This window comes from Microtus oregoni, unplaced genomic scaffold, assembly GCF_018167655.1.
Source record: "Microtus oregoni isolate MIOR12 unplaced genomic scaffold, Mior012 000011F_ref0000422, whole genome shotgun sequence".
Lineage (NCBI taxonomy): Eukaryota > Metazoa > Chordata > Mammalia > Rodentia > Cricetidae > Microtus > Microtus oregoni.
In genome coordinates, this window is record NW_024543070.1 from 46,709,037 (window position 1) to 46,731,679 (window position 22,643).

The 22,643-nt window shown below is 48.9% G+C and overlaps 2 protein-coding genes across 3 annotated transcripts in view; both read left to right on the plus strand.

The window, feature by feature from the left end:
* On the plus strand, nt 1–12,552 carry LOC121453224. Its single transcript, XM_041659748.1, has 5 exons — nt 1–186; nt 797–885; nt 2,232–2,313; nt 10,145–10,637; nt 12,150–12,552. Exons 1-5 carry the CDS (start codon nt 1–3, stop codon nt 12,389–12,391), a joined length of 1,092 nt encoding a protein of 363 aa, XP_041515682.1. The 3' UTR covers nt 12,392–12,552.
* Nucleotides 12,553–21,249: 8,697 nt separating this feature from the next.
* Nucleotides 21,250–22,643, plus strand: part of LOC121453182 (Golgi membrane protein 1-like) — a 39,622-nt gene continuing 38,228 nt past the window's right edge. The window contains exon 1 of one of the 2 annotated variants that reach the window (XM_041659714.1): nt 21,250–21,399. The gene's annotated coding sequence lies outside the window, so the exon portion shown is untranslated. Of the gene's footprint in view, nt 21,400–21,619; nt 21,804–22,643 lie in introns of those variants that run through there. The other variant, XM_041659715.1, reaches the window with a different exon arrangement.

Sequence of the window (22,643 nt, forward strand, 5' to 3'; positions counted from 1 at the left end):
ATGGAGAAGATTCTCTCATCTCTGAATAGCCTCGCTGAGACATGGCTGACCTTTGGCTCAGCTTCCTATCATATAGACCTCAACGACACCTTACTAGATGGGCTGGGGTTGCTGCTTCTCTATGTCTGCTACCTGATTGTGAAACTGGTTTTACAACCACTGTGGAGAAAGAAATACACCCAAAAGGTAAAGAAGTAGGGTGGGTTCCCAAGAGGGTTTGCAAACGGGGCTGCACAGGTGTGGCCATTCCTGCTGTCCTCGTGGGCCACTTTCTTTGTCTACAGGTTCTCTTAAGTGCTTTTTCTCTTTCTTTTTAAAAGTTTTCCATATTTATTTATTGTATTGAATGTATGTTTTTCCTGCTTGTACATCTGTGCAGCACATACATGCCTGGTGCCTTCAGAGGTCAGCAATGCGAATTGTCTGCCTTGTATTCCTACAGGGGACTGTGAGCCACCATGTGTATGCTGAGAACTGATCCAAGGTCCTCTAGGGGTCTCTCAAGTGCTTTTAACCACTGAGCCATCTCTGCAGCCCCTTGAATATTTTCTCAAAGGTGCTCCTATGTGGCCCTCCTGTTTCTACTTGCCTTCTCTCTGAGGTGTGACCCTGTTTTTCCAGGTCAGAGAACCGACCAGAGAGACTTTGAGGAGAGGACGAAGCTGCAGACAATCCCGCAAAGGTGATCTATTACCCTCAATTCCTGGTCCCTCTTCCTGGGTCTCCACCCTGGGCAGCAAACTTTCCTTTTCACCTGCTGGACGTGGCTACACTCTAAACTCTTGTGTCCTTACAGCCCCCCAGGAAGCCATCTGATCCCCCAGGCTTTCAGCAATGGGACATCCAGATTCCCTCCACAATGGCTGTCGCTCGGCAACTGCTCAGGTCAGTTGCCTGCTCTCAGGCTCCCCTGGAAGACGGTGCTGCCTTGGTGTCTCCTTTGCCTTCTACAGCTCCTGTGACAGCATCCTCAGCTCCTCTATCCTCTCATTTCCCAGGAAATCAGCCAGGACCGCCAGTTCCGGAAGCACGGCTCCAACCATCTTCCCTCTGCACCCTCTCATCCAACCAAACTGCTCCTCTGGACGGCTTACCTTCTTCTGCACCTCTCATGGCTCCTCGGTCCCACAAGCCAATGCTCCCTTAAAGCCTGGGGGTTACTGAACCATATCCCACGCAAACCATTTGCCTCTTTCCACCTCCGCTTCCTCATACCACTCAGGAAGCACAGTCAGTTCTCTGACCAGAAGCTCCCCTGCCTCTGGTAAAGAGCCCTGGGGAGCTGTCCCCAATGTCCCAACAGTCAAAGGCACTGTCTATAAAGGACAGGCTGTGTCACTGTCCTCCCAGCCCTGGTCCAGTGCCAAAGACCAGACTTAACTAAGTTGGGGCACACTCTATTAACCAGTAGCTTCTAGGCCCGCATGCTCCTCAAGCCTCGTATCAGAGACTTGCAAAGACCCACACTGCAGAGTCCGGAAACCATTCGTCTCCCAGCCCTGGTGTCTTGGCACTCTTCAAGAGGCAAGAGAAAAGTGAGACTGATTTCACCACATCTGAACATAAGAAAGAGAAAACAGAATCTTTTCCAATGTCAGTAATACTTCAGGGAAAATCTCAGCATCAACTTCTGCTTCAAAGACCTTGGAAGCCTCCTCCTGTTTGGATAAAAAGGTGATCCTGAGGACCCTCACCTACACCAGCATGATGGAGGTGGGTCATTTGTCTATCTGTTGCTTTCATTGGTTAATAAAGAAAACTACTTGGCCTTTGATAGGACAGAAAATTAGGTAGGCGGAGAAAACAGAACGGAATGCTGGGAGAAAGAATGCCGAGTCAGGCAGTCGCCATGATTCTTCCACTCCAGACAGACGCAGGTTAAGATCTTTCCTGGTAAGCCAGCTCATGGTGCTACACAGAATATTAGAAATGGGTTAGATCAATATGTAAGAGCTAGCCAATAAGAGGTTAAAACTAATGGGCCAAGCAGTGTTTAAAAGAATACAGTTTCCATGTAATTATTTCAGCTGTAAAGCTAGCCAGGTGACGGAGCACAGCCCGCCCCTCCACTTACAACACCAGCAGCCGTCTCACCCCAAGACCTCTGAAGACCAGGCAGACATCCAGGACACCCAGCTCTCCTGGTGCCTCCCGTCTCTACACAGCGAGTCCCTGAAACATTAGGCTGATGCCTCAGGCAGTGGTTACTCTGCCTGTGTTCTTTTCCACAGAACGGCTAAGGCTTCCACAGATAATGACTCTCCTACCCTTACTCACCCTGTACCTCGGCCCTTGCCTGACAGTGACCAACAGGTCTGGCTACAAACATTATGCCAATCTCAGACAAGACCTGATTCTCATTGCAAGTCTGAGGTCCAGCCTCAACCCCTAATCCAAACCTGGCCACCTTCTCCTCTATCCCTACTTAGGATCTGTGGGGTGCATTTGCATAGACCCCAGCATGCATGGAAGATAAGGCAGTCACAAGTTGAAGAAAGCATCACAAGCAAGGCATTGTGCACGTGAGTGATTACCCGGGGAAGAGAGGTGAAGGAGCCTGCTTCGGGCACCAAGGGCACATCCCATGGTCCCAACCTAACACTGCCACCACACCCCACTGCCTGATAAGATCACACAGCTTTCTGGTGTCCAAGAGTGAGGACCACTGGCCGGATTGGTCTGTGCCCAGCATGAAGTCCACATATCAGAAGGTGATACAATGCCTCCCAGGGGTCTGTTACTTCAGAAAAACACAGGGCAGGGTTATGAGTGCTATTTCTTATGATAAAATAATGCCCTGTAATTAAAAAAAGGAAGGACAGGGAAACACTGAGAAAAGAGGAGCTTCCTGGGCTGTGGAGTTTAGGCTGCTTTTTGAAAGACCCCAGAGGAGAACGTGGCACATGGCAGGAGGCTGACTCGCTGGGGTGACACCAGCATGGCAAGGGTCTTCAGGAATGATGGGAGGCTGGCCAGGAACAATCTTCCAACAGTTAGGCTGCCTACGCCTCCCAGTCATGGGAGTGATCAGGTTCCTGACCCCACAAATAACAGTCAACCTTCCCTAGCCAGAGTCCTTCCAGTGCTGGATGGACCAGAGAGGATCAGACCTGCATGGGAGGTTGCAGACCTCAAGAAACAGCCTGATGCTTAAATGTCCCTCTTCTCCTATCTCCAGGAATCATGGATCCTACCTAGGCCTGCCTGCCGTTGGCTAGGTCAGGTGTCTTCAGCTGGCCTCACACCTCCATCCACTCCTATTACTCATCAATCGCACCTGGTCCCTGGCTGGATGGAGGAAGCACAGAAGGATGTGGGCAACTTGACACAGCTTTGAGTCTGCCCATTCCCTACCAGAATGGTGATCTGTCTTCCCCCTCAATTTCCCATCTCGGGTGTCTCTCTAAGCTAAACACCCTTCAAAATGGGACAAGACTAGGAAGCAGGTCTTTGCTGAAGAAGGATGGTTTTGTTAAGGTTTATAGCTCCCCTTGTGATGGAGAGGCGAACGGAGGACCACACTGTAAATAAAGGTGTCGTCATTGGAACCATCAGGAAGCTGAGGTTTCTAAAATGAGACACAGATAAATCTTAGTCCTAAAACAGCTTGGCGGCAGAAGGCACTTGAGCAACAATTAAGTAGCAGGGACCATCAAAGGAGCAGTTTTCCAAATTATTTAATATATACTTATATCACAGGAGAGTGAGAAAATCCAGTGTTACACTACTAAAGAGGCTTCTCATTTCCATTCATTTCTCTTCCAGGTCGTATAGCAGAAATCCCTGGGGCTGTGGTGCAGCTCGTGTCATTAGCCTGTGGTACAGGTGAGGGGGGCAGCTGGGTAGAGCTGCCTTTACATTTATATAGTCAAAGGACAGCCACAGGCACTCCTCCGCCAGGACACATGTCCCAGTTCCATGGAAGGCGGGAGTGTCTGCTTGCTTCAGGACCTGACCGGTGAAGATGCGGCTTTCTCTCTACAGAGCTCAGGGAACGGGAGGGAATTTCAAATGTTCTGCATGGTAACCTACCTGGCGTGGGCCTCTGGAACACAGGTTGTGACTGTTTAATGTAGTGTCTGTCTTCATCAGCAAAACCTCAGAAGCTGAAATTGAAGTCCAAGTACTTCCAAGCAGGCATCGAAGAGTATATGAAAATATGGATAGCGGTGCAGCCCCAGGGAAGAGTACTTGCCCCATGGATGTAGCCTGAGTTCTGCCCTAAGACTGCCAAAAAAAGAGAGAAACTTTGCTGTGTAAAAAAGTGCATGTTTAGCCGGGCGGTGGTGGCGCACACCTTTAATCCCAGCACTCGGGAGGCAGAGGCAGGCGGATCTCTGTGAGTTCGAGACCAGCCTGGTCTACAAGAGATAGTTCCAGGACAGGCTCCAAAACCACAGAGAAACCCTATCTCAAAAAACCAAAAAAAAAAAAAAGTGCATGTTTAGGTAGTGCAGGTTTGCAAAGGGCTTGCTTATGCTGTAAATCACAGTCTGACAGTAACAAATGACCCCAAAATCTGCAATACTTATACAATAAACAGTACAACCAATTTTAGTTTCCTCTAAAATTTGTTAGTATTAGTATTTATTAAGTTTTAGTCCTTCGACTACGGGTTCTATTTCTATTTTTGAAGAGTTTATTTGGGCTCATATATCCATCACGATGGAGAAGGCTGCAGGCAGGAATGTGGCAGCAGGAGCAGAGGGCAGAGGGCTGAGAGCTCACATCCTCACAGACACAGGGGCACACGGCTGAGGGCTCACATCCTCACAGAGACGGGTACACGGCTGAGGGCTCACATCCTCACAGACACAGGAGCACACGGCTGAGGGCTCACATCCTCACAGACACAGGGGCACACGGCTGAGGGCTCACATCCTCACAGACAGACACAGGAGCAGGGGAGGTTTCCAGTATGTTCTGTTGTCTGCTGTACAAACTTTTCACAGTCAGATAACTACAGACAGGCTGTTACTTGGCATGATTCATAGACCTCTGGGCTGGCGGGTTTTTGTCAGTTGACACAAACCTAAACACATCCTGGGAGAGAGAATTTCAACTGAGAAAATGCCTCTACGAGACAGATCTATGTCTTGATGTGAGAGGGCCCAGCTCCCTGTGGAGATGCCAGTCCTGGGCAGGTGGTCCTGGGTTGTATAAAAAGGCAGGCTGAAGCCGGGCAGTGGTGGCGCACGCCTTTAATCCCAGCACTCGGGAGGCAGAGGCAGGCGGATCTCTGTGAGTTCGAGACCAGCCTGGTCTACAAGAGCTGGTTCCAGGACAGGCTCCAAAGCTGCAAAGAAACCCTGTCTCAAAAAACCAAAAAAAAAAAAAAAAAAAAAGGCAGGCTGAGCAAGCCATGGGGAGCAAACCAGCATGAAGCCCTTCATGACCTCTGCATCAGCTCCTGCCTTTAGTAGACTCCCTGACTTCCCTCAGTAACAGACTATAACCTGTAATATGAAATAAAGCCTCCCCACCAACAAGCGGTTTTTCTGCCATGGTGTTTAGCACAGCAGGGCATCCGACACAACCCTGCATGCACTGGGTCTCCAGTAGGCATGGTAAGCCAGGACACTAGTAGATTATGTTTGCAGCCGACAGGAAAACTCAGATACCTTTCATACAAACGATTAGTTGAACACATCAAACCTGCTCAGGGGAATACATGCAGTCATGAAAAGGGGGGACCTTTACAAAGTGATCTGCAAGGTTGAGTTACTAGGGTAAAAAACGAAATGTAACCACAGCACAGACTGTATGCTGCCATCTTTGGAAGAAGCGAGAGAGACGCACGCACAACGCCATGCAGCCAGTGGCCCTCCTCAGGGAGACATTTTTTTTTTTTTTTGATTTTTCGAGACAGGGTTTCTCCGTAGCTTTTGGTTCCTGTCCTGGAACTAGCTCTTGTAGACCAGGCTGGCCTCGAACTCACAGAGATCCGCCTGCCTCTGCCTCCCGAGTGCTGGGATTAAAGGCGTGCGCCACCACCGCCCGGCTCAGGGAGACATTTTTGGTTGACGCATCTTAGAAAGGGAGGGAAGGATACTAGCATCCCACATAGCTATTTGGGGACACACAAAACTCAGCAAGCGTTACAGTGACTTCTACAAAGGATAAAGAGACCCAAACACAGCTACATGGCTCACCCCCAATTCTTCAGGCTGCCTGCTGAGCTTCAATCCTCCACTCTCTCCTTTGCACGCTGACCACAAGAGCCTGGGAATAGTCCACAGCAGACACTTAACGAATCAGTGACATCTTCAGTGATTCGACGCCCTGCTAGAAAAAGTGCTTGTCTGCCTTCCTCTCACTACCACAGCGCCCCCTCCCTTACTGGCAAACAGTCACTTCTGTGACCTTAAGGATTTCCAAATGTCACAATGAACAGTGACTCAATTACTTACTCTCCACTAAAGCACTAGCACCCTCCACATTCAGAGTTGGGCCTGGGGTCTACCAGGCAGATGACACTCAGCCTTCGCCCCAGGACCTCAGAGATTAGTGACAGAGATGGTTCTCTAAGCGGACTCTGGGAAACCAAGTGGTGAGCGCAGTGGCAGACACTGTCATGGGGCTATGGGAAATGTGCCTCGTTGTGCTTGTCAGGAAGAAGACTGTTGATGGGCAATACAGATAAAGGAAGGAGCTCGAGGCTATATGGTGACAGACATATTGGGGTTGTTCCTACCACTAGGGGTGGAGGACACAGTTCCATCTCCTCTGAGGCTGTTTCAGAAAAGTAGAATCCAGCTAGCACAGCTGAGCCTCTTCCACCACGAAGAGTCCCGCCCTCTGTCTGTCTTCTTCTGTGCCTCTGTCCTTTCCATCCCAGGATCCTATAGATGCTTGGCCCTGACTCTGGCCCATTCCCCATTGCCTGGGGTCCTCTTTCCTCCACCTCCACGTGTCCCTCACGGAGGGTCTCCAGACTAGCAACAAGAGAAACTACAAAGCAGAGAGAAAGGTGGAAGAGCGTCCTCTGGTGTTTTTCAGAACCGGAGCTCATGAACCAAAACTGAATGATGAGAATAGGTGAAAAGTCAAACTGGGTTCCAACCTGCACTGCCAAGGACGACCTCTTCCTGCCACAACAGCCTTGAGGATACCATCCATCCAACCAGGAAGTCCCTAAGCAGGTACAGGCTCTGGAGACCAGTCATGAAGCTTGGGATCCCAGCATTAAGCAGACTGTTTCTCTTCCTCCTGCTCGTCTCCCCATCCTCCCAGGCTAATGCGTAGCTGTCCGTCTATGCTTTCCAAATGCTAGGTTGTGGAGGTGCGCCATGACATTTTAAATTAATTAACATTTGTATCCTAGACATTGAATCTAAGACCCCATGCATGCTAGGTATATACACCTCTATCACAGAACATCCCCAGCACATGCAAAGCTCCCTGCATGGGGTTTTACTGCTTCTGATTCCACCCTCGCCTACCCTACTGCCCTCCAGACAATGCCTTCTCTTCCTCGTTTCTTCTTCATGCACTGGCTCGTGTTTTAGACTTGCGGGACTTTCATGGGCATACGCGCTGTGGATGGCACACAGGCCTAAGCCTGAGCCCTGCCAGTGTCTGCAGTCTTGTCTACAAACTCCTTTAGCCTTCTCCCCTATAGAAAATACATCCCCGCTTTATCTCCTATGCGGATAGCCTCAGACTGTGCAATCACAGCAGGGTTTTCTCCCCACTCCCATCAACACATTTTGTCCTATGGCGGGGTGTCCCTTCAGCGTGAGTTAGAGCCTGTCCTGGAGTCTGCAAGCTCCCCAGCTCCCCGGGACAGCCAGTATCACAGGCTTCTCTTCTTGCGCCTCTCCTGGCTACCAACTGCACATGTGGAGTCTGTATTTATTGCTGTCACCCAAATCTAGCACTCAGCAGGGTGATGCTTCCTCTGCATCTGTTCAGGCTCGGCTTGGATGGCTCACATAGCTGTGGTCCCCCTGGAGAAAGGCCCGAGGCTGAGTGAAAGAAGCTGGCGTCCTCAGAGTCCCAAGGCTGACGCAGGCTTCTGCATGGAGACACAGGCTTCTGACAATGTGGCCCAGACACCAGCATTCACACCGTGTCACTCAAACAGGGCCACACAGACGGCCAGCCAGAGTCAGATGTGAGCATGTACTCAGCACACAGGAACTTTGAGAATCCTGGGGCTGCTTTAATTCCGCCTATGAAATGGTCAGCCTTTCTTTTCTCTTGAAAATGTCCACTTTCTGTTATTGTTATTATTAGCTTTTCTGTCCTCCTAAATGGATACTTTTCTGGGTAAGGAGGTGAGTGATTCTTCTGCTCAGGTATAATCAGAACATCAGGCAACAAAATAGAGCAGTTGAGCCGGTAGTCTTTGGACTAAGATTACACCTTAACATATATTTGTATAAAAATTTGGAGTATACCAGATGGTGGTGGCACATGCTTTTAATCCCAGCACTCAGGAGGCAGAGGTAGGTGGACGTCTGTGAGTTCAAGGCCAGCCTGGTCTACAGAGGGAGTTCTAGGACAGTTAGGGCTACATAAAGAAATCGTGTCTTGAGAAAAAAAGAATTTGGAGTTCTGAGATAAAGAGTTGGTTCAAACATGGTTAACTTGACTAATATAGACTAATAGGAAAAACAAAATAAGAATAAAATGGCAAAACTGTGTCACCACGTCTACAAAGTTCAGAAGACGTTTGGAAGTGGCACCGTGACCTCACTTCCTTTGTCATTCTATCTGACCTTTGACCTTTGATTTTGACCTTCCCCTTTGTTTCTTTTTTCAGGAGCTTGGAGATTCAGATCCTCACACAATGTCTCTCCCAGAAGAACATCCCAGTCAGACACTTGGCAGCAGGACGCCATCGCGTCACCAAATTTCGGTATGAACTTGACATCACCATACTACTCACAGGCAACTTATAGTAAAGACTGTGACTGTACACAGATGTGGCTGGGTGTCGCCTGGAGGGCCAGGGCTTCATTTCAGGAACTTCATTTAAAAAGAACAACACTTTATGTACATGCGTGTTTTGCCTTCTGTGCACCATGTGTGTGCCTGGTGTCCACAGAGGCCAGAAGAGGACATCAGATCCTCCGGAACTGGAGTTACAGACCATGTGGGTGCTGGGAACCAAGATGGGTCCTCTGGAAGAGTGGCCAGTGCTCTTAACCACTGAGCCACCTCTCCAGCCCCCTTGACAGTTTTTGCCACCATAAGACCTAGCTCTCTAAGGTCAGGGCAGCACCCGGGCTAAGCCCTTGTGCTGAGGAAGCTGCTCTACAAGAGACAAGCCCATCTTAGTCCACTCTGTGCTCTTTTTCTTGCAACAAAATGACCGAGAGGGGAGAGAGACCTCACTGGGCCACTGGACCCAGAAGCTGAGGGTTATTGACTTAATTTTCCTTTTTTTTTTCTTTTTCTTTCTCCTCTGGGGATAGACCCCAGGGCCTTGCACTCGTAGGCAAGCCCTTTACCCCTGAGCAGCTCCCCCCAGGGAAATGGCATACACTTGGGCTGCAACCTGAGATAGTAGACTGTCTGGCTTCTCAAGGAAAGCCCACAGATGCTTTTCAAGAACGAACTGATCTGTAGGCAGGACCCTATAAGAAAGCAAGGTTTTATTCTCTCTCCGTAGGACTTTAGATGGAAAGGTACATGGTGAGGAATCACTTACAGTTTGTTCTGCCAACAACCGTTCCCAAACACTCAATAATGCAATCATTTACTTAGGAAAATACTTGGACGACAGCCTCCTTTGCCTTGCATTCTGGAATATTCCGAAATTCTGGTGTCTACATGATCTGTTAGTTTCTTCCAAACAAGGCCGCAGCTCACCTCAGCCATCCCTCTGTACCGCCACCAGAATGGCAGTGCTAGACAGCTCTCAAAAGCCACCAAGTCCAAACCTAAACAGAGATCCACCAGCCTTTGCCTCCTGAGTGCTGGGATTAAAGGCATGATACATCCCCGCCTAGCTAAGCATGTGTCTTAAATTTATCTCTTGAATGATGAACCTGGCATTCTGCCCGTTTTCAATGACACATTCTGCTACTGATGTGGTTTACTGAGGCAAGGACACCTTGCAAAGATGAATGTTTCTGTGGGCAGAAATCATTACGTTTTCATTGATCTCATGGCTTCCACGCCCTCCCCCTCACAGCTGCCAGAACTGTATGCATCAGCTGAGAATTTTAATAACGAGAGCAAGAAATCAAATTTCCAAAAACTCTGCGCCACCTCCTTTGAGGAAGCTCAGCAACTCCTCGGAAAAAACCTGGGTACTGTGCCATTTGCTGCTTCTGGTGCTGAGAGAAAAGATGAACCCCACCCTGCCGTACAGAGCCCGGTTAGCAACCAGGAGCAGAATCTCACGTCCCTGGCAGATCTACTTCACCACAGCCTGTTGATGGGCTCCCTCGTCCCTCTGGAGCAGTTATCCAGGACCCAGCGTAGACTGACCCAGGCGGGCATCCCTCCTCCCGTGCACATGTTTCCGTACGGTTTCAGGACCGACGAGCCGATGGTTACGCCAACGCCCACCTTTAGACAGAGGCTTCCAAGCCACACCTTCCGGAAACTTCTCCTGGCTTCTGTTACCCCGGAAAGGCTGGTGTTTGAAGATAAATCGATCCAATTCTTCTCCTTGGAGCCAGGTAATGTAAAGAGGCTCACCTGGGGGATCGCGGGAAGGATGCAAATCTTGCTAAGAATCTAGGTCGATTTCCAGTCAAACGCTCAAGCATTGACCTGCGAATATCTTGCCTATTCTAGGGTTTGTAACTTATGCTGTTGCAGCCTATGGTGGCAATAACACAAAGGAAAGGGTTTTAAAACTTCCATCCTGTGCCGGGTGGTGGTGTCACACACTTTTATCCTAGCACTCGGGAGGCAGAGGCTGGCGGATCTCTGTGAGTTCGAGGCCAGCCTGGTCTACAAGAGCTAGTTCCAGGACAGGAACCAAAAAGCTACGGAGAAACCTTGTCTCGAAAATCAAAGAAAAAAAAAAGAGTTAAGAGAATCTAAGGCCAAGACTCACATCCATCTGTGAGAGGGGATGGTGTGAGCAGGACACTTGACAGCCCTGATGAAGCTCGTCAGCTCCGGAAACACCTGCCACTACTCCTTTTCTGCATCCTGGGCTTGTTAGAGTGTTATCCTTATAGTTTCCTTGACTTCATTGCCTTTCACAGTTGGTGGCATGTGTGCATGCGTGTATGCGTGAGTGCGTGTGTGTCTGTGCGTGTGTGTGCGTGTGTGTGTGTCTGTGTGTGGTGTGTCTGTGTGTGTGTGTGTCTGTGTATTCCCTAGACCTTTCCAGTGCGTGTGTGTGTCTGTGTGTGGTGTGTTTGTGTGTGTTTGTCTGTGCGTGTGTGTGCGTGTGTGTGTGTCTGTGTGTGGTGTGTCTGTGTGTGTGTGTCTGTGTGTTTGTCTGTGTATTCCCTAGACCTTTCCAGTACGTGTGTGTGTGTGTCTTTGTGTGGTGTGTCTGTGCGTGTGTGTGCGTGTGTGTGTGTCTGTGTGATGTGTGTGTGTGTCTGTGTGTGGTGTGTCTGTGAGTGCGTGTGTGTGTCTGTGTGTGGTGTGTCTATGTGTGTGTGTCTGTGTGTGTATGTCTGTGTATTCCCTAGACCTTTCCAGTGCGTGTGTGTGTGTGTCTGTGTGTGTGTGTCTGTGTGTGTGTGTGTCTGTGTGTGTGTGTCTGTGTGTGTGTGTGTGTCTGTGTGTGGTTTGTCTGTGTATTCCCTAGACCTTTCCAGTGCGTGTGTGTGTGTCTGTGTGTGTGTGTCTGTGTGTGTGTCTGTGTGTCTGTGTGCGTGCGTGTGTGTGTCTGTGTGTGTGTGTCTGTGTGTGTCTGTGTGTGTGTGTCTGTGTGTGTGTGTGTGTCTGTGTGTGTGTCTGTGTGTGGTGTGTCTGTGTATTCCCTAGACCTTTCCAGGTTGTTTTATCTCTTTCGAAGAGGATCACTGGCAGAAGAACTTTGTTTCTGTTTCTCACTAGTTTCCCTTAGGATACCAGAGACAACATGAGGAACCAAATACTATATGTACAACAGGAGGCACTCAGTTCCAGGGGGATGTGGGATGTTCCTCTGTATATGTGTTGCTTATTAGGGACTTATTCAGTCTGTGGAGGGTGCTGATGTGTGATTCTTTGATTCTTTCTAGGCAAGCAGTTCCTGGACCTAGTGGACCTGGAGTGGCGGTATTTCAACGGACTTGCAAAGTGGGGGCACATTCCCAGGAAGTTCTCATTCATGGACATAAAATACAACACTGAGAAAAGATTTGTTGAGAGCCAAGGCATGCCTGGTCCGGTTTTTCCTCCTCTAGTTCGGAAGACTTTGGTGATTTATCCTCAGCTTGACCATCATGAAGAGGGACATTATTCTCTTAAGTGGAATGTATAGAACACTGTCAGCAGATCCGGACATGGATTGTCGCGTTTGAGAACATTAAATTTATACAGGAGACAGAAACGCATCAGATCCATTTTTCTATACACTGTGCAAAGCCTAAATCCAAATACTCCCATGGAGGAAATTGTACACCTGATCTGCTAACGTTAGCCCTGGTTCACGATTATGACACTCATCTGAGTCAGGAATGGAGATTCGAGAATAAGTCTCCAGCAAGAGCCAATCTTTACAAAGTTTACCTGACAGCACAAGTCTCCACGCTGAGCCCTGGATCCCACTCCTCCCACAGGTAAGTGCATGGTGATTCCATCCCATAAAAGAGTTGAACAACACAAGAACAGAAGAGTTAAAAATGGGTACAGAGATCATTGGGAGGAGGACCCAAAATAAAGTCTATTACTCAGAGGTAGGGAGGAAGGGGCACCCATAAAACAAGAACAGGGTGATCTGAAAAAGGAACAAGCTGGAAATCTTGGAAGTGAAAAGTAAACCATTGAAATAGTGACACGAACTCCCACACCACCCCCCAAACCCGGGTACGTCTGAAGAGACAGGCTAGTAGTTTGGAAAGCGGTACTGAGAAGCTTCTAGCTATACATCAAAAGGGATGCTATGGAAGATCCTCTACAGCAATCAGATAAGGCAGAACACAGCAAGAGCCGAAAAGAGGTGAGTTTAACTCAGCATCAAGCATGTCATTTAAGATATAAAAAGAAGATCTGGAGAGGAGACTTGGTGGGCGGGCACTTGTCCGGTACGGATGAGGCACAAGGATAAATCCCTAGCAACAAAAAGGCAAAAACAATAGAACAACACAATTATTCAGAAATGAAGAAACACACAAGACTTCCTATAGAAAACCTTTGTTACATCACTAACAAGAAATTAGGAATAAATACCACCCTGGCAACAGGGCAGCAAAACTGCAGCGCACCAAACAGTGGAGGGAACAGAATCTTCTAAAGAAGGATGAATTTCACTAAAATAAGTAAATTAAGGTGGAATTTAATTAGCATTAAACATTGGAGGGCAAAGGTCACCTACTGCAAAGTCTGAGGGAAGCCAACCACCAAGCAGCCAGATTCTTCAAAGAGCTGGAAGTTTAATAAATGTACTTAAATATATGAGAGCCTTAGAGTGTTTACTGTCTACAACCCATTCAGAACCAAACAAAACAAACTCCATTAAAACAAGGATAATAAGAACGCAGAAGAACCAGGTGGTGGCGGCGGCTCACGCTTTTAATTTCAGCACTTGGGAGGCAGAGACAGGTGGATCTTTGTGAATTTGAGGCCAGCCTGGCCAACAGACTGAGTTCCAAGACAGCCAGGGCTGTTACACGGAGAAACCCTGTCTCAAAAAACAAAAACAAAAAGAGCCCAGGAGAAATGCAGGAAATACAAAAGAATGGGCGAAGTATTCATTTCATATGTATACATGACTTTGTACATATTATGTTCATATCTGTTAGTATGTATCCTAGAATTGGATTAGAATGTGCTTAGGCTGAGAACGGCAGCGCTTGCATGCACACCCCATGCTCAAGGTCACAAGTGTGGTGAGAGGTTGGGTTTTAGAGCAGGGTTGCATTTGCATGCTACTGCAGTCCCAGAACTAGGAGACAGAGGCAGCCTGAATTTTTGAGTCCGAGGTCAGCCTGGTCTGTGTAGTGACGGCCTGTGTTAGCAAGGACAATGACAGCAAGCAGGGTTCTACGTGTAAACACTACTCCCCAGCCCCACCCTCGCCTTCCTTCCCTTTCCTCTTTCCTTATTTTTCCTGGTGAGGCCTGCTACAGCCCTGGCTGGCCTGGCATTTGTTACATGGCCCAGACAGACTGTCAGCCTACACCAGTTCTCTTGCTTCCGAGTTTCAGCCGTGAGAGATACAGGTGTGCACCACCGTGCTTGGCTGAATTCATCTTTCATTTTCCACGTTTGTGCTATTTTTGTTTTGTTTCATTGTTTTACCTTTGATTCTCTTTTTTACTTTTTGAGGAAGAGTTTAACTGTAGCTCAAGCCTGACGTGAACCCCTTCGGCCTCAGGTTTTACATACATTCATTTTTAAAACGGGATCTTAGTGTCGAAAGCTTTACTGTCTGTAAATAAGACTTCTGGGTTGTCACAAGAACACTGTGACAACAACAAACAAACACATCCATGTGCGCTTGTGTATTCAGTATGCAAAATTTCCTGAAGCTAAAAATTCAGTTACAACTTTTTTCATGAATGTTGTAGTTCCAAAGGTTTTGGTCATGCTAAGGTTATGAGATGAACTGGCAAGTTTTCCAAGACCATAAGCTTTTGAACAATAAAAATATTATGTAAAGTCCAGCTAAAAGCTCATCTGAAAAACTATTCCATTGGAGATAGTACTTGTTGATTTAATTCTTTTATGTGTGTTCATGCGTGTGCATGCGTGTGCTCATGTGCATGTGAAAGCCAGAAGTCAAACCAAATATTTTTCTCCAATCATTATTCACTGTAGTTTTTGAGGCAAGGTCTCTCTCTAAGCCTGGCACTCTGATCCAGTTAGACTGACTGGCCAGCAAGTCCCTGGGATTCTCTTGTCTCTACCTTCCTAGGGCTGGAATTAGAGAATCCTGCAATTGCTTGCAGCCTCTCCTCCCTCCCTCTTCCCCTCCCCCCACTCCTTTTCCCTCCCTCTCCCTCCCCCCTTCCTTTCTTTAACACAGGTGCTAAGGATTGAATTGAAGTACCCATGCTCATTTATTGACTGGGCCACGTCTCCAGACCCCTTTCTGGCTGTTTTTATTATGAAAATAAAGATTCATAAAACAACAAAAATTGTATAATATAAAACCAACATCAGACAGGTGGTGGTGGCCTACACCTTTAATCCTAGCACTTGGGAGGCAGAGACAGGCGGAATTTTGTGAGTTCAAGGCCAGCTTGGTCTACAGAGTGAATTCCAGGACAGCCAGGGTTACACAGAGAAACCCTGTCTAGAATAAACAAAACTAAAACCAAACAACCAAACAAATAAAACACCAAATTTTAAAGTCATTCAGGTGAAATTTTAGCCCATTGTTTCATCTGCATTTTGTTGTGTCTACTGATGTATTTGAATGCAATCTTGCCCCTCATGTGTAAGAATATTATACATACACATTTACTGTGCACCTCAGAGAATATGCCACATTCTTTCTTGACCACAATAAAATTATCCAACAAAAATAGTGGCAATGATTCTTTGGCCCCATCTTTGTATCTATGTTAGGCTTTCTTTTATTGCTGGGACTGAAACCTAAGAGCAAACATTGAAAGGGAGGAAGGCTTTTTGGCCCATGGTTTTACAGTGTTCACTCCGTGGTGATCTTGCGGCTTTGTTAAGAGGCCTGTGGTACAGCAGAATACTATGGGAGGAGGGCCGGGTAGAGAGTAGCTGCCCATCTGTGCAGACAGAGGCAGAAGGAGGGTGGGATCAGTGACCAGCTAGAACCTTTTTATTTTATTTATTTATTTATTTATTTATTTATTATGTATACAATATTCTGTCTGTGTGTATGTCTTCAGGCCAGAAGAGGGCACCAGACCTCATTACAGATGGTTGTGAGCCACCATGTGGTTGCTGGGAATTGAACTCAGAACCTTTGGAAGAGCGGGCAATGCTCTTAACCACTGAGCCATCTCTCCAGCCCCCCCAGCTAGAACCTTTAAAGGAACATCCCAGTAACCAAACAGAACCTTTAAAGGAGCATCCCAGTGACCAGACAGAACCTTGAAAGACGCATCCCAGTGACCTACTCCTGAAAACTCCATCCCCTCCCAATAACACCATCAAATCAAAATGCATTAACTCACTAATGAAGTTAGACCCCTCATGATCACCCACCTCCACGTCTGCTCGCTGCTGCAGGGGAACTAAGCCTTCGACACACCGGCCTCTTCAGGCGGTTCTTTAGAGCCACACCCAAGTGTCCGAATTCTCTTCTCACTGTTCAGACCTGCCTTTCTAGGTTTGTAGATCTAAGCCTCGCCAACGCTGTGTGGCGTCCCCTTCACAGGTCAGCTAGAGCACTCCGTGTCTGTGTCTCTTCTCACCCTCCTCTGAACCCCCATCATTTCTCCGAATCGCTCATGACAGAATGGAGGATATCTGCTCTTCTTTGCCTGCCTGCTTCTTTTCTCTCTTAGTGATTATCCAGGCTCCTTGTCAGGAAAGTCCCAGTAGTGTGGAGTCTTAATGGGGATTAGTGGCCACTTTTCTCTATAGAGTCTAGAGAAATCCGTACTAGGCTGAGGGACTGTCACACAAATCAGACCCCTCCCGCTGGAAGCTTCGTTTGGAGTCTTAGCAAGTCCTGGGGTCTGTTGAAGGATCCCATCCCTCTAAGAAATGGCGGAGGGTAGCAGGAAGAACCCCGGGCAGAGCCGCACATTTGCTTCTGTACTGGGTATTAAGTTTGATTTCAGCATATTCTCAGGTCTGGCTCGAAAGCCAAAGTTGAAAAGCCAGGCTTTGCTTGGAGTAAATAGGAACCAGACCCACAGACGTTTCTATGAGATGAAAGAGAGAGTGCCGTTGTTGAGATGACAGGGCTATACCTGTCAGTGCTAGCCCATCACTGGGTTCCAGGAACAGAGCAATGGACCATGAAGTTATGGGTCTGTAGTCAGCAGGAAAGGGCCCCGCGAGGACGGTCCATGTCCTAGAACCTGGGCCTGCCTCCTCATGATGAAAAGGACTTTGCAAGTGTTGGGTTGAGGATTCACAGTTGGTGGCGGGGAGTAATTCTGGAATATTCAGGGAAATCAACATAAGCACGAAGTCCTAACAGTGGCAACCCCCTCCTAATGAGGAAAGAGGAATAACTATGGAAGCAGGGTTAGAAAATACTGCACTACTGACCCAACAAGGAACGTGTGCAGTCTTTACAAGCTGGGACCCTCCCCAAAGCCTAGAAGAAGAGACAGCCCTCCAGACAACCAGAATTTAGTGTATAGCTTAGTGACATTTCCAACCCACAGAACTCGAAATACATTTGTGTCACTGGGGCTGGCTCTTGTGGCATACACCTTTAATCCCAGGACTTTAGTCAAGGCCAGACAAGGCTATATAGAGAGTTCCAGGTCAGTCCGAACTACACAGTGATACTTTGTCTCAAAAAACAACAAAAAACTGTGTTGTTTTAAGATGTTAATTTTGCAATAATGTGTTCAATCAGCAAAGAGAAAGCTAAAACAGTATCCAGTCAGTGGGGGAAGACAATGATTGACAGACCTACCAAGGCCATGATCCTGGAAAGCAGGCAGGATCCTATGGCAATCAGGTGGTATTGGCAAGTGAAGAAGATGGGGCTGTGAGGACCGAGTGTCAACACGTCTGGAAAAGAGCTGCATGTGATGCTGGGACCCAACAATTGGTTAGGGACGATGAAGGAGAAGGGCTGGAGAAGGAAGCTCAGAGCAATGCTCACACGTACTGAGGTGCACACAGACACACAACAGAAGTGTGCCTGCAGCTTAAACGTTCTAAGGATTGTCAAAAAGAAAACAGGGAAACTAGAGAGGGAGTGAATTCTCAGTAAAGAGGAAGTTAGCTCAGCCCAGTGCCTCAGCTCCTAAACACACACACCTGCAGCTCAACAGCAGACTTGAGAGTCACCCACTTAGGCTCAGCAGGGAAGCGTCTAGAACCATCTTTGGGCAGGATGAGGCTATACACACCTGCAGCTCAACAGGCTAGAGAATCGCTGACTTAACCTCACCGCGGAAGTGTCTAGAACTATCTTTGGGCAGGATGAGGCTTCATAGCGACTCATGACTGGTCAAAGTGCAAAAAATGAGTGTCTGTGGAGTGCTCGGCCACAACGGGATGCCGGTACCACATACCCTCCCCTGAGACTCCTAAGACGGGGCAGGAAGATCCTAAGGGTCAAAGGTTGAGGAGGGCTGAGGGTAAACAGTGTCTTCTGGACATGATGGGGTTACTGCACCTGTGCACCCACAGGGGCTACGGTTGCCTGCACAGGAATAAGGCAGCCAGCATTCCAGCACGGAGGGAAGAGCGGTGCACGAGTGTGTCCCATCCCTGGCTGAGAGAGCTTGGTGGGGGAGGAAAAGGCCAGCTTGGAGAGGCCGTTTAGCAGGCTCCCTTGCAAGTGCATGGGCGACCTCAAACGGTTCATCACTGAAAGCCGCACCCCAGGATTGGTGCTGACATCCCACAGCTGCATTAGATGAAGTCCCCATCTCGGTTGACTTTCCCTGGTCTACGTGCTCTAGCACCTCCTGAGGCAACATTCAGCTGGGGCAGAATTTCATGTAACCACCAGGGGAGTGCAGGAAGGCAGGGCTGGTGTCTCAGGTGAGGGCGAACAGCCCTCCTGACCCCCTCTAGGAGGGGCACAGACAAGTAGTGTCACAGCTGCTCTGGTGAAGATGTAGCAACCCCTCTGCTCTAAGACAGCAGTCTGCATCCACCCCTCCCCCAGCTCTACGGTCTTTCTGCCCATTCTCCCACAGCGGCCTGAGCAGACAACAGGTGATTCTTCCTGATAGTTTGCACTGCATGCAGACAACAGTCACATCAGCAGCTGTCAACATCTACGACAGTCACTGAAGGGTGAGGTGCTGTTGGCAGCGAGACACTGCCTGTGCTGGTGTAGTCACAAGGCAATTTGACGGGGATACTGTATCTGTTTAACAATAGCTGGTGTCATAGTCTGGGTTTCTTACTCAACAAAACCACAAGTGGTTCATCTCTATACCTTCATCTCATCTAAAGCTTTTTAAGGTCATGACCTTGCAGGCCAGCCTGGCTGTTACTGCTTTTTCTACTCTATAAACTTGTAGTGTGTGTGTGTGTGTGTATGCAGCAGGGGAGGTAGCTCAGCAGGGTCGGGGAAGGCTGCTAGACTAACAGGTATTAGCAGGGATCTGTTTTCTGTTTATTAGTAAGTGGGCCTAGGCTGCCTCAAGACACCCTTCAATGGGAACCATGAGAACGCTGTGACCTTACAGCCATTGGGCAGGTTGCTGGATGTATCTGGAACAGTCTGTGCCACCCTCATACCACCTAGCACGTCTTTCCCGGCATGCTGACAGTGCGGCATGAAGAGTCCTCAGCCTAGCCCGGGGTGACCGTTTTCCCGTGGCAGCCTGCACAGTGCCTAGCTAGCGGGAGGAGCTTGCCACTCAGTCCCAGGGTGATTTCTCCATGTCCTGCAACCGCGCTGTGCCGTCTTCAGTAACAGGGTCATGAAGCTTAGTTCTGTCATGCAATCCACAGCGGTGACAGTAATCTCTATTGTTTCCGTGTCCAAGAGCCCCTCAGAACACAGAACACCCCGGCAAGCCCTCCTCGGAAGGTGGTGCACTCTGGCAAGGTGATTCTGAGTTAATAACCTTATGGTTTCTGAGAGAAAGCTCCTCTACCCATACAGGTCTTGGTTTTCTAATTATGAATCCCTGGCAAGAGCGTCCTTAACCATGTCCCTATGCTCGTAGAGAGTCCTGTCTAGAGTCACTGTTCCATTGCTGTGAAGAGACACCATGACCAAGGCAACCTATGAAAGAAAGGATTTAACTGGGGACTTGCTTACTGTTTCAGAGGGTGGGGGCCATGGTGGTGGAGCAGTAGCTGAGATCTGATGTCTTACCCACAAACAGGAGGCAGAGGGTTGGGGAACCCGACCTGGCATGGGCTTGTAAAATCTCAAAGCCCATTGCAGTGACAACCTACCCCCAACAAGGTCACACCTCCTAATCCTTCCTAAACAGTTCATCAACTGGGAAGCAAACATTCAAATAAATCAGCTTATGAGGGCCATTCTCATTCAAAAAACCACAAGCAGTCTCTGGGGGAAAAGGAAGTCAGGGTTGGAGGTACTGGTGAGGTCATCCAGCAATGCTCAGTTGTTTCAAGGACATGCTCTTGAACAGCTTCTTTACCCAGACAGGAATACTGGGAAGAGAGTCTTCTTCAACTGTTTTCAGCCCTAGCCATGTATTGGAAGCAGTGAGACCCCAGATTCTGAATTTCTTGAAATCTCCTGATCTGATTGCCTACAGCTGCTCTGAGCACTGGACCTTCAGGAGTTCCTGATGGCAGGAGAGTGGTTTCTGGTGGGTTTGGCTGGGGCATGGCTATCTCTATATAATCTGCCCTTGAACACAATAAGGGGGGCATTCTTGGGGAATTCAAGGATGACCCGTGTTGCAGTCTCTCTGTCTGTGTGTGTTTGTGTATTTTAACCTCCAGCCCCTTGCCCGAAGCTCGGGAACTGGGTGCCAGCGCACAGAGCGCAGACACAGGGGCAGGGTGCGCGGCAGCCATGTATTAAGAAACGGAGGCTCAGAAACGTACAAAAGAATCCCAGCACTCTAGAGGCAGAGGTAGGCAGATCTCTGTGAGTTCGAGGCCAACCTGGTCTACAAATCAAGTTCCAGGACTACACAGAGAAACCCTGGGGGGGGGGGGGGCAAAAAAAGAAAACAACAACAAAACAACCAACCAAAACAAAATGACCACGACGACAACAGCAACAACAAAAAAACATGCGAATGATACCAGTGTTCAGAGTCAGAACTCAGAACCGTGCACCCCAATAACTGGTAAATGCTGCCAGAGTTAAGAATTCGGAGGCAGAGGAAGGAGGGGCTCCAGGAGTTCGAGGCCAGCATGGTCCACTCAGCGAGCTCCAGGTCAGCCTAGACTGCACAGTGAGACCTCTCCTAAAAGACGAAATCCTGCTTCGCGGCTACCTCGGAGGTTACCCGTTTGCGGTGTGGGGGCGGGAGGCGATTGCTCTGTTCTGGAGGATTGAGCGCACTGGCGCTCGCACAGGGCGGGGAGCAGGCGGAGGAGGGCGGCGCCGCGGGGCTGGGGCCTGGGCTGCAGCTCGGCCGGAAGTGCCCGCCCGCCCGGGGCGCCTCGGCGGAGAACGCGCTCACTCGCTTCCTAGCTTCCTTGCTTACTCGCTTCCTCGCTCGCTCGCACGGCGACCGGACCAGGCACCCCGCAGCCCCGCAGGTGAGCGCCGCGCCTCTCCCGCAGGATGCAACGTGGGCCGCCCTGCTCGCTCGCACCCTCTCCGCTCCCGCCTCATCCTCCTCGGCTCAGGGTCACCTCCCCCTTCGCCTCCCTCTTATGTCTCTACTTCCTTCTCTTCTCTCTCTCTCTCTGTCCTCCTCCGGTCTTTCCTCTCTCTTAGTTTTCCCCCTTCTGCTTCTTCCCCAGCAAACCCTGCTAGTGGCCCCCGAGGCCCCCGGATCGCCAGGCACAGGCAGCTGCAGCCGGCTGCTTGGGATGCTTCTTGCCGGGGTGGAACTACCGAACTACTTTTGCTCTGTTCTAGAAGCGCTCGCTGGGGTTTTGATACGCTTTCTACGCTGTATTTAAAAATGTTGGCAATTACTTTAAAGATGTAAGACAAGGTAGGGAAACAATGCCAGTTTTGATGAGTTCTTTCTAGCATTTTTAGAGTGGTGACTTTGGGGAGGTCACTACGGGCTAGCTGTTTCCAGGTGTCGCATTCGAATTGTCTGGTTAGGGGTCGCAGCCCCCCTCCCCCCTTTTCCATATTGAGGAAGGTTCTTTAGAAGCGGAGTAAAATGCACGCGTTTTATGAACTGTTTGTTCAGCAGTGATGGAATGAGTGACCGTGACTGAATGAATTGCGGACAGCTTGGGTCAGATTTGACAGTTGTGTTTCTGAAGGTGAGGGCTGGGGGCTGGGAAGTCGCCAGCGGTACTGTTGGGTCTGAGTTAGCACACTGCAACTCCTGACTTCGAGAGCTGGTCCCCTCACTACAGGCAGGAATCATTTTCCCTCGCAAACAGAAAACGGTAGCCAGTTGGCTGTAGACAATCTTGTCAGGGTGGACCCGCCTGAAAGTGTTAGTGAATGATAAGTTGAAGTCTTAAAACATGGAAAGAAATTATGTTGTTTTTCAGGCCTAATTCTTCCTCTTGGGGAATGATTTTTATATTTTGCACATTTAAATGAATGAATTTTGTACAAAAATAACAAATGTTGCTTGCAGGGAGCCTGTGTGTGTGTGTGTGGGGGGGGGGGGTGATGGGACCCTGTGACCTGTTCTGGCTGTTGGGCCTTGAAGTCCATCTGCTTTGTAATTACTGGTGACTCTCAGCTGGTGATTGGTGGGGGATGGGAAGGGTTTACATTTGTTTGTTTTTAGGCCTAGGGCACAAAGAGTGTGAGCTCTTTTTGTGTGTTTCCATGGCCACCTCAGCAGGGAAGGCCTGCAGTGTCC